At 45.1% G+C, this 12330-nt stretch overlaps 1 protein-coding gene across 1 annotated transcript in view; it reads right to left on the minus strand.

Moving 5' to 3' along the window:
• Positions 1–336: 336 nt before the first annotated feature.
• Positions 337–12330, minus strand: part of LOC140122346 (ceruloplasmin-like) — a 64454-nt gene continuing 52460 nt past the window's right edge. The window contains exons 17-19 of the mRNA XM_072143101.1: positions 5637–5776; positions 2609–2765; positions 337–2317 (exon numbers count right to left, since the gene is read on the minus strand). Of these exons, the coding sequence (XP_071999202.1) occupies positions 2610–2765; positions 5637–5776 (296 nt within the window). The 3' untranslated portion in view covers positions 337–2317; position 2609. The remainder of the gene's footprint in view (positions 2318–2608; positions 2766–5636; positions 5777–12330) is intronic.

A 12330-nucleotide genomic window follows, 5' to 3' on the forward strand; every position in this document is an offset into this window, starting at 1 on the left:
TTCAACATAAGAACAAACCTACAGAACCTATCCTGTACGTAACCCGGGGACTGCCTGTACTATCCAACTAGATGCGTAAATCCGTTTTATACACTCAAAGCAGAATCATTGAAATTTTGATTGGTTGTTCCAGCATTAGTCAGTAATCTAGAAAAAAAGGCATAGCATTTTCTTGTCATCACTGCTACTTTACTCACAAGGGTCGTAGTGAGCAAGGCAAAAGAAGAAAGCATTAAAGGCTCACCCGACCTGAATGTGCCACTGTGCTTGAAGATTGGGTCCGGACCAAGACATAGAATCCACATCCATAAAAATAAATATCAATTCAGAGTGTAATCTCTTCTAATATTTGATTCCTTTATTTGTAAAGCATCACAATTCATAAAGCAGTTACATATTCACCATACTGATAGTATGAAATCAGCCATTCTTAGTCATTATCACCTTGTGTTTCAGACAGCAAAACCCAGGATGCCATTTACAGCAGCCTCTACTCTGCTATATAGCTTGTGTTATTGTGAAAAGTAAGTAACAGGAATGTAACCTTTTATGTAGCTGTCCAGGGCCGGAGCCAGCACCCGGCTTACCTGGGCAAGTGCTGGGCCCACGGGTCCAAGAGGGCCCAACGCTGAAAAGAAAATTTTTCCCTGGTCACTTTAAGACACTGGTACAAATGATCACTTTCCCACTCCTCTTGTTGTCTGCCGCCATGCTGCGCTCGTCAGGAGTGCAGCAAAGGGGCACAATGAAAAACTCACCTATTCTTGCTCCCCGAAACAGTGCTGAGGCTGGCCCACATGATGATGTCATCACATCTGCCGCATCTGACAGTGTTGCTACTGAAGGGGGGGGGGGGGATTGTGGATACTGGGGGTGTGAGGACAGTATGGCTAGTGGGGAGGGGGGTGAGGACAGTGTGGCTACTGGGGAGGGGGGTGAGGACAGTGTGGCCACTGGGGAGGGGACAGTGTGGCTACTGAGGGCGGGGAATGTGGATACTGGGGGTGTGAGGACATTGTGGCTACTGGGGAGGGGAGTGAGGACAGTGTGGCTACTGGGGAGGGGACAGTGTGGCTACTGAGGGCGAGGAGTGTGGATACTGGGGGTGTGAGGACAGTGTGGCTACTGGGGAGGGAGGTGAGGACAGTGTGGCTACTGGGGAGGGGAGTGAGGACAGTGTGACTACTGGGGAGGGGGATGAGGACAGTGTTGCTACTGGGGAGGGGGTGAGGACAGTGTGGCTGCTGGGAGGGGGGCAAGGATAGTGTGGCTATTGAGAGGGAGGTGAGGACAGTGTGGCTACTGGCGAGGGGAAAGTGTGGCTAGTCAGGGGGAGTGTGGATACTGGGGAGGGGGGAAGAGGACAGTGTGGCTACTGGGGAGGGGGGAAGAGGACAGCGTGGCTACTGGGGTGGGGGGAACAGGACAGTGTGGCTACTGGGGAGGGGGGAAGAGGACAGTGTGGGTACTGGGGTGGGGGGAACAGGACAGTGTGGCTACTGGGGAGGGGGGAAGAGGACAGTGTGGCTAATGGGGAGGGGGGAAGAGGACAGTGTGGCTACTGGGGAGGGGGTGTGAGGACAGTGTGGCTACTGGGGAGAGAGGTGAGGACAGTGTGGTTACTGGGGTGGTAATATTGGGGGTGTGAGGACAATTGGCTACTGGGAAGGGGGGTGAGGACAGTGGCTACTGGGGAGGGGGGTGAGGACAGTGTGGCTGCTGGGAGGGGGGCAAGGATAGTGTGGCTATTGAGGGGGAGGTGAGGACAGTGTTGCTACTGGGAGGGAGTGTGGTTATTGGGGGTGTGAGGACAGTGTGGCTACTGGGGAGGGGGGAAGAGGACAGTGTGGCTACTGGGGAGGGGGGAAGAGGACAGTGTGGCTACCTGTGAGGGGGGAAGAGGACAGTGTGGTTACTGGGGAGGGGGGAAGAGGACAGTGTGGCTACAGTGTGACAGTGCAGAGATGTGTTGTGTATAAGAGGGTTTGCTGAACAAATCGCCATTTTAGATGATACGGTTACTTCACCACAAGGATTTTGCCATGCAGTTTCCTTCTAGAGGGAAGTCGGGTGATAAATACTCTAACTTGTACTTTTTAGATACAGTGATTTTCCAGTATGTGCATTAAAATCATGACAAAATGACAAGTCCATATATTACTGCGAATACATTTTTTCTACAGTTAGCTGTTCTATATAATTAGCGTAATTTATGATTATATTCTTGATACTTCTTGTAATATTCGATCTCAGGTTCTTCCTTGTCTTGCGCTCTCTACTCTTAGAAGAACTTTTATATGTGTTGAATATCCATCCCCTATAAAAGAGAACATCCATTACTCATCATATCTATCAGTCTACAATACTGTACTTTGCGATACAGGTTTTTCTATTAGACACATCTTTTTGGACTTAGTAATAGAGGTCATATTTAGGAATCAACAATTTTGATCTCGGCACATAACAGGGAGTTTGCCTTTGCAGGGCTCATATTGTAGAGAAACACATAATTGATATGGTTCTAGTATTGAGACCCTTTTTTTAGGAATAAATGTGTCATTTAGCTGCCAGTACATTAAAAGTGAATAATGAGAGATTTCACACCTACTTTACACGACTGTGTACACAGTCACCATCCCTGCCGAGAGGTGGTCATCCACATGACAGTGCACGAACCACGTGCCTGGGATCTTTGCTTTCATGCAAACAGTTCGAGTTGTTCCAGGAAAAATTTCAAATACATCATTTCGATAAACATAAGTTGCCTGCAAGATGGAACAAAAGTTACAAATTGATGGCATTAAGAATTGTCTACAATACGCAATAACTGAACTGTTCTGCTCCCTCACCTCGCGTCTCCCTCCACCCTACCATATAGATTGTGAGCCCTCACGGTAGGGTTCTCCTTGTATTCAGATCTTTGTAGGTTTTGCATTTGTATTCGCTGCTTTCTCAATGTATGTGAATCCCTTAGGCCGGCGGCTCACGTGGCGTTTTGAACCCATTTTGGACCAATTTAAAGCAGTCTGTTAAAAAACCCAAGCGTTTTTGACAGGTTTTACTAATTATCGTAATTAAAACTGGTCAAAAACGCTTGCATTTTAAAATGGACTGCTTAGAAACGGCCCGAAAATGGGTTCAAAATGCCACATGTGCCGCCGACTTTACTGATTTTACAGCACCATGGAATTAACCCCTTCAAGGCGCAGCCAGTTTGTAAGGCTCGGCCTCTTTTTTTTTTTGTAATCTGGCATGTGTCGCTATATATAGTTATAACTTTTGAACACTTTAACTTACCAAAATGATTTTGTGATTGTTTTGTGACACCTGGTACTTCATGTCTATGCTAAGTTTTAGTTGATATGTTTGCGGTTATTTATAAAAATAAAAAAAAAAACTAAAATTTGCTAAATTTTTGGAGAAATTTGTCATTTTCAAAATTTGCAATGATCTGCTCTTGAGATAGATAGTTTTAGCACCCGAATTAGCTGCTCAATAACATTTCCAATATCTGAACTTTATGTTTTCATCATTTTCTAAAAGTCCTTTTATTCATAAATGACTTTGGATAGATTACAAATAGAGTTTATCATTTTTTTTTCCTGAAATTTTTTGTGATCATTTTTGCTTTAAATGAGTTTTAAATATAAAAATTATTAGAATCCCACTATGAATCTGCCCATTTTTAAAAGTGCACCCTCCAAACTATTAAAAACTGCTTTTAGGAAGATTTTTAACCCTTTGAGTGCTGCATAGTAATTAAAATCAAATAGAGATGAAATTTAGAATGGTCTAACTTTATCGGTACATTTATTTAGCCCTAAAATGTACACATTTACAAAAGATAATAAGAGAAAACCCATCTTAAAATTTGTTACGCAATTTCTTCTGAGTACAGCGACCCCCCACATGCGGCCGTTACTAGTTGTATGGGCGCACAGTGAGGCGCAGAAGTCAAGGAGCGCCCTGCAGCTGCCAGTTTTATCCTAAAGAACTTAGTGGATTTTAGTTTCCTCATTGCCGCCCTTTTGTAGGCTATAACATTTTAGTGGGGTCATGTGTGGGCAATTTGCGGGATGAGATGCATTTTCCATTGTACCGTTTTGGTATGCCCTATTGTCTAACATATTTACTTTTTTGGGGTGTAGAAAAGCATGAATTATGTGATTGATTTTTTTGCTTTATTTTTTTTGGTGTTCACCATAAAGCCTAACATCTTATGCTATGGGTCAGTACGATGATGTGGATACCATAAGATATATTTTCTTATGTCTTACTAAATTTCTCACAATAGAACCAAATATGGGGAAAAATCTATCGTTTTCGCATTACCGTCTTCCATGTGGCATAACACTTTTATTTTTTTTTTGTCTACGAAGCTGGTTCATGGCTTGTTTTTTTTGTGGGACATGTAGTATCATTATGGAGTAGATATGTTTTATTGATCACTTTTTTTTGTATTTTTTTAAGGGGCTGAAATAGGTAAAAATCATAATTTTTTTTTACAGCGTTCATCATCCAGGTTCAATAATGATTTATTTTTATTCTACAGGTTGTTATGGACGCACTGATACTATATACGTGGGGATTGTATTATGATTTTGACCTATTTCATATTATATGTCATTTTATGTGTTAATGGTGATTTAGGGCATATTTATTAAATTATTTTTTATTGAATAACTTTTTTTTTTTTAACTTTTTTTTTTATTAGTTTGACCATGGGACATAAACAAGTAATTATCTGATTGCTTGTTCATGATAATACCCTGCAATACTGATGTATACCTTGTAATACAAAGACAGAGCATGGGGGGCATCATGGGGGAGAGACCCCTGGCAGGCAAGTTAAATGTTGCACTGACCGTTGCATTTGACAGGTTAAACACCCACAATCACAGCTCACTCCAACCGCATGTGTTACACTGGGATGTCAGCTGTTAGTTACAGCTGACACCTCGTGTTTTATGATGCTGACATTAGTTCTGTGTCTGATACATCTCTGAGCAATAAAGCCCCGAGCTCTAAGGCGTTAATGGTGATCTATAAAAAAAAGTCTCGCAGTGGTGAATTTGACCTTTGAACCTCCCATCAAAGATCACTGTGGTTGCATTTTCTACAGTGTTGCCTAAGTTATCACCCGATGCCAATGTGGAATTCCTGCTTTTGCAAGACCTTTCAATTTCCTAACTTTTTCAAAAGGCAACTAATGCAAGCTAATGCACTCTACACCTTAAATTCTGAATCCCCAGACTGGAAAATCCCTTCAGATACATCTAACTAGCAGACATAGACAGGAACACAATTACAAACTAATGACACATGTGTGACATTCCAGCACAAGAGTTTCATCAGAAAAAATGGCATGGACCCTTCCGTGCCAGGTGTTTGAAAAGAGTTTTTTTTCTCCCTATAAACATACTGATGATGATCATACAGGCTTCTGTCATACAGTTACAATTAAGAAGATGACAGTGCAGCCCCATAATTGTATACTGATGGTCACCTATCTTAGATGAAGGTACAATGACACTGTCCTTCCACCACATAGAGACTGTATGGATTGGGATGCCCTTGTGCTGAGGCATTAAAACTCCTTAAACACTTTCTAGAAAAAATGTATAAAGTAAAATTACCGTATATTCAGGGCTGTGGTCATGGAAATGTGCGGTGTGAACATCCACTCCACCCCCAAAACCTATAAGATGCCAGCACACATCATCTCCGACCTTCATTGTAAGGCCTTCCAAGTTGGCAAACAAAAGTCCATTGATACCTAAAAATACAAGATATTGTACCATATTCAAAGATATTCCACAAATAAACTTCACTTATTTTTGATGCATTTACATGGAAATATTTTAGGTTGTGTTTCATCCACACAGTTCTATTACAGATAGTAAGATATTCTTTGTCAGAGTTTATAAGCACCTAGGCTTTAGCATCTGGATGTTATTATTTATAGGAGGTGGTATATATAATATAATAATAATAATCTTTATTTATATAGCGCCATCATATTACATAGCGCTTTACAAATCATAGGAAACAAATGCAAATATAATATAACATGACAGAGCACAACATTTGTATGGAACAACAGGAGTGAGATCCCTGCTCGCCAGAGCTTACGGTTTATGAGGATGATGGGGTAACACGAGGTAAAAGAATTTTTAATGGTCAAGCCATTCTTCTTAGGGAATAGAACAAAATATAATAAATGGAATTGCTGTCGCTTGAACCAATCAGCCGTCATCATATATACCAGGTCCAGGGTGAATGGGACTGCAGAGAAGTCTGGTGCCTGTTGGTTGCTGGATAACAGATGGGAGGACGACACAGGACGGGTTAGTAGAAGAGTTAAAACTTCATGCAGTTAATGAGTGTTATAGGCTTGCCTAAAGAAATGGGTTTTAAGAGCACGTTTGAAACTTTGGAGGTTAGGTATTAGTCTGATAGTCCGGGGCAGAGCATTCCATAGAATTGGTGCAGCTCTAGAGAAGTCTTGGAGACGCGAGTGGGAGGTCCGCACTAGGGTAAAGGTTAATCTAAGATCACTGGCAGATCTAAGAGCACGGGTTGGGCGATAGACTGAGATAAGAGAGGAGAGGTAGGAAGGTGCAGCATTATTCAGAGCTTTGTGGATGAGGGTTATTATTTTAAACTGTATTCGAAAGGAGACTGGCAGCCAGTGCAGTGACTGGCATGAACTGGAGGCATCCGTGTAGCGTTTAGTCTGAAAGAGGAGCCTGGCTGCTGCATTAAGAATCGATTGGAGAGGAGAGAGTTTGGTGAGTGGAAGACCGGTTAGTAGAGAGTTACAGTAGTTACAGTCGAGAGTGAATCAGAGCAACAGTTAGCATTTTACAGGTTTCAAATGTGAGAAACGGTCGGATTCTGGAGATGTTTCTGAGATGCATCCGGCAAGAGCGAGCAAGAGATTGAATGTGTGGCTCAAAGCAGAGGTCGGAATCCAAAACAACCCCAAGACAGCGGGCCTGCTGCTTTGGGGTTATGGTGACCCCACAGACTGATATGGAGAGGTTAGGATAGGCTCTGTTAGTGGATGGTGGAAAGACAAGAAGTTCGGTCTTAGAAAGATTAAGTTTCAAGAAGAGAGAGGACATGATGTTAGAGACAGCAGAGAGACAGTCACTAGTGTTCTGGATTAAGGCAGGAGTAATGTTACGTGCTGAGGTATACAGCTGGGTGTCATCAGCATAAAGATGATATTGAAAACCAAATCTGCTGATGGTTTGTCCAATGGGTGCAGTATAGAGGGAGAAGAGGAGAGGACCTAGGACTGAGCCCTGAGGAACCCCGACAGAGAGCAGAACAGAAGAAGAGATAGATCCAGAAAAGGAGACACTGAAAGTGCGGTCAGAGAGATAGGAGGAAAACCAAGAGAGTGCAGAGCCTTTTAGGCCAATGGAGCAAAGCATCCTGAGGAGGAGCTGGTGGTCCACAGTATCGAACGCTGCGGAGAGATCCAGAAGAATGAGGAGAGAATAGTCACCTTTGGATTTTGCAGTGAGGAGATCATTGGAGACTTTAGTAAGAGCAGTTTCAGTAGAATGCATAGGGCGGAAACCAGATTGCAGGGGGTCAAGGAGGGAGTTAGCTGAGAGAAAACGGGAAAGTCGAGAATAGACCAGGCGTTCCAGGAGTTTGGAGATGAAAGGGAGGTTAGAAACTGGTCGGTAGTTAGCAGCACTGGATGGGTCCAGGAAAGGTTTCTTTAGTAAAGGGGTAACAATAGCATGCTTGAAAGACACCAGAAGAGAGAGAGAGGTTGAAGATTTTAGTTAGGTGAGAAGTGACTGCTGGGGAGAGAGACTGTATGAGATGTGAGGGGATGGGGTCACTGATGCAGGTAGTGGGGCGAGCAGAGGAAAGGAGCCTGGACACTTCTTCCTCTGTGACTGGCTCAAAGGAAGAGAGTGAACAGGGTAAGGTATCAGAGAAAAGTGGATTTATGGAGTTAGTGGACTGAGAAATTACTTCCTGGCGAATGCAGTCAATTTTATCTTTAAAGTAGGTGGCCAGATCTTCAGCCCCAAGGTCTGTGACCGGTGGCTGCACCTTTGGTGTTAGTAAGGAGTGAAGAGTATTGAAAAGCCTTTTGGGGTTGTTAGAAAGAGAAGATATTAGATTAGTAAAATAGACCTGTTTAGCAAGATGGAGAGCAGAGTTATAGGATTTAAGCATAAATTTAAAGTGAAGAAAGTCAGAGGAAGTGCCCGATTTTCTCCACAGACGTTCGGCACTCCTGGCGCACTTACGAAGGAAACGGGTTAGTGCCGTCTGCCAAGGTTGCCTACATCTGTGTCGAAAGGCTCGAACCGATGGTGGTGCCATCTTATCCAGGGCGCTTTTGAGAACATGATTGTAATGATTAGTGGCCAGGTTAGTACAGGAGAGAGAGGAGATGGGGGACAGCGATGGCTGCACAGTTTCTATGAGGTGGGGAACACTGATGGCACGTGGGTTCCGGTATGTGTGATAAATGGACTTATTCTGTACAGGACAAGAACTATTTACAGTAAAAGAGAGAAGGTTATGGTCTGAAAGTGGAAAGTCATTGTTAGTAAAGTCAGAGACAGAAGAGATATATATAGGAAAGTATAGGAAAGCAGCACAAAAAAAAAATATATAGGGGGGTTCAAAGCCCAGGGGGTTTGACTCAGCCCATCAATATACAAAAGATAAAGATTGGCAATAGAGATGAGCGAACATACTCGTCCGAGCTTGATGCTCGATCGAGCATTAGCGTACTCGTAACTGCTCGTTGCTCGGACGAGTATTTCGCCCGCTCGAGAAAATGGCAGCTCCCGCCGTTTTGCTTTTTGGCGGCCAGAAACAGAGCCAATCACAAGCCAGGAGACTCTGCACTCCACCCAGCATGACGTGGTACCCTTACACGTCGATAGCAGTGGTTGGCTGGCCAGATCAGGTGACCCTGGGATAGACTAGCCGCTGCCCGCGCTGCTCGGATCATTCTCTGTCTGGATGCCGCTAGGGAGAGAGCTGCTGCTGCTCAGGGAAAGCGTTAGGTTGTTCTATTAGCTTACTGTTAGGCAGGAGTGATTCTAAAAGAACCCAACAGCCCTTCTTAGGGCTACAATAACGTTATAATTTTTTTTTTTTTTATTTGCAGCTAGTACCATATTGTGAGGAATTAGCAGGGGGACTTGCTACCGTTGTGTTTAGCTCTTAGTGACACACATATCCACCTCAAACACCAAAGTGGGAAAATTTATTAGGGGTTTGAGTAGAATTAGGCACAGTCTGCCAGTTTCTTTTTATTTTACGTTTATTTTTTTCATAACTCAGCGTCATCTCATCTGGCATAGTAGTGTGCTGTAATACTTGGCTAGAAAATAGCCATAGGAGAATACAAACGTCTTAATTACGCCTACAGTAGCGTTATATATATTTGATTTCTGGTTGATCTGCAGGTGGCTGTACTTGCTGCAGTGCATCTACTATCAAATTGCGAGCAATTTGGAGTCAGACTTGCGACCACTGTGTTTTAGTGACGCACATATCCATCGCAAAGACCGAAGTGGGAAAATTTATTAGGGCCCGGGGTTGTATTTCAATTAGGCACAGTCTGCCAGTTTCTTTTTATTTTACGTTTATTTTTTTCATAACTCAGTGTCATCTCATCTGGCATAGTAGTGTGCTGTAATACTTGGCTAGAAAATAGCCATAGGAGAATACAAACGTCTTAATTACGCCTACAGTAGCGTTATATATATTTGATTTCTGGTTGATCTGCTGGTGGCTGTACTTGCTGCAGTGAATCTACTATCAAATTGGGAGCAATTTGGAGTCAGACTTGCGACCACTGTGTTTTAGTGACGCACATATCCATCGCAAAGACCGAAGTGGGAAAATTTATTAGGGCCCGGGGTTGTATTTCAATTAGGCACAGTCTGCCAGTTTCTTTTTATTTTACGTTTATTTTTTTCATAACTCAGCGTCATCTCATCTGGCATAGTAGTGTGCTGTAATACTTGCCTAGAAAATAGCCATAGGAGAATACAAACGTCTTAATTACGCCTACAGTAGCGTTATATATATTTGATTTCTGGTTGATCTGCTGGTGGCTGTACTTGCTGCAGTGCATCTACTATCAAATTGGGAGCAATTTGGAGTCAGACTTGCGACCACTGTGTTTTAGTGACGCACATATCCATCGCAAAGACCGAAGTGGGAAAATTTATTAGGGCCCGGGGTTGTATTTCAATTAGGCACAGTCTGCCATTTCCTTTTTTATTTTACGTTTATTTTTTTCATAACTCAGCGTCATCTCATCTGGCATAGTAGTGTGCTGTAATACTTGGCTAGAAAATAGCCATAGCAATAGGATAGCATCGTTTGGTTTTAAAAACTAAAAAACACAAAAAAAAAACAAAAAAAAAAAAAAAGTTAAAAAAAAAATACAAGTTATAACTCTCATTTTCAAAATGTTTAACCCGAGGGCTAGGGGTAGAGGACGAGGGCGGGGACGTGGGCGTCCAACTACTGCAGGGGTCAGAGGCCGTGGTCCTGGGCGGGGTGAGACACCACCTGCTTATGAGGGAGCAGGGGAACGCCGCAGAGCTACACTCCCTAGGTTCATGTCTGAAGTTACTGGGAATCGTGGTAGAGCACTGTTGAGGCCAGAACAGTGCGAACAGGTGATGTCGTGGATTGCCGACAATGCTTCGAGCAATTTGTCCACCAGTCAGTCTTCCACGCAGTCCATCCATGTCACCGAAATCGGCACTCCTCCAGCTCCTGCACCTCAGCCTCCTCCCCCCCAGTCTGCCCCCTCCCAGCAAAATTTGCCATTTGAACCGGCATACTCTGAGGAACTGTTTTCTGGACCCTTCCCACAAACCACTTGTCCGGTTGCTGATGAGCAATTTTCCGATGCCCAGGTTTTCCACCAGTCGCAGTCTGTGGGTGATGATGACCTTGTTGACGTAGTGGAAGAAGTGTGTAAAGAGGTGTCCGACGATGAGGAGACACGGTTGTCAGACAGTGGGGAAGTTGTTGTCAGGGCAGGAAGTCCGAGGGGGGAGCAGACTGAGGGATCGGAGGATGATGAGGTGACAGACCCAAGCTGGGTTGAGAGGCCGGGTGAACACAGTGCTTCTGAGACGGAGGAGAGTCCTCGACCAGAACAGGTTGGAAGAGGCAGTGGTGGGGCCAGACGGAGAGGCAGGGCCAGAGCTGGTGCATCAGCGCCAAATGTGTCAACTAGTGAAGCTCCCGTGGCGAGGGCTCCTGCGGCGAGGGCTAGATTTTCAGAAGTCTGGAGGTTCTTTAAGGAAACACCGGATGACCGACGGACTGTGGTGTGCCACATTTGCCAAACCAGGATCAGCAGGGGTTCCACCACTACTAGCTTAACTACCACCAGTATGCGCAGGCATATGAATGCTAAACACCCCACTCAGTGGCAACAAGCGCGTTCACCTCCGGCCGTGCACACCACTGCTCCTTCCCCTGTGTCAGCTGATAGTCAGCCCCCTGCCCAGGACCCTGCCACAAAAACCCCATCGTCACCTCCACGATCCTCCACAGCATCCACCAGCGTTCAGCTCTCCATACCCCAGACGCTGGAGCGGAAACGCAAATATAGTGCAACCCACCCGCACGCCCAAGCCCTTAATGTGCACATCTCCAGATTGCTAAGCCTGGAGATGCTGCCCTATAGGCTAGTAGAGACCGAGGCCTTTCGCAGCCTCATGGCGGCGGCCGCCCCTCGGTATTCGGTCCCCAGCCGCCACTACTTTTCCCGATGTGCCGTCCCAGCCCTGCACCAGCACGTGTCAGACAACATAATCCGTGCCCTGACCAACACCGTTTCTGACAAGGTCCACCTGACCACGGACACGTGGACGAGTGCTGCCGGGCAGGGCCACTATATATCTCTGACGGCACATTGGGTTAACTTGGTGGAGGCTGGGACCGAGTGTGACCCTGCGGCTGGTCATATACTGCCGACGCCGAGGATTGCGGGGCCTACCTCGGTCCAGGTGTTTGAGGCCTACTATGCCTCCTCCTCCTCCCACCCCTCCTCCACCTCCTCCTCCGAACGACCATCCGTGGGCATGGCGCCATCAGTCGGTAGCTCTAGGCACAGCAGCAGTGCCGTCGCTAAGCGACAGCAGGCGGTGCTCAAACTGCTGAGCCTAGGCGATAAAAGGCACACCGCCCAAGAACTATTACAGGGCATCACGGCGCAGACTGATCTGTGGCTGGCACCGCTGAACCTGAAGCCAGGCATGGTTGTGTGTGACAACGGCCGTAACCTGGTGGCGGCTCTGCAACTCG

This window comes from Engystomops pustulosus, chromosome 3 (genome assembly GCF_040894005.1).
Source record: "Engystomops pustulosus chromosome 3, aEngPut4.maternal, whole genome shotgun sequence".
Classification (NCBI taxonomy): domain Eukaryota; kingdom Metazoa; phylum Chordata; class Amphibia; order Anura; family Leptodactylidae; genus Engystomops; species Engystomops pustulosus.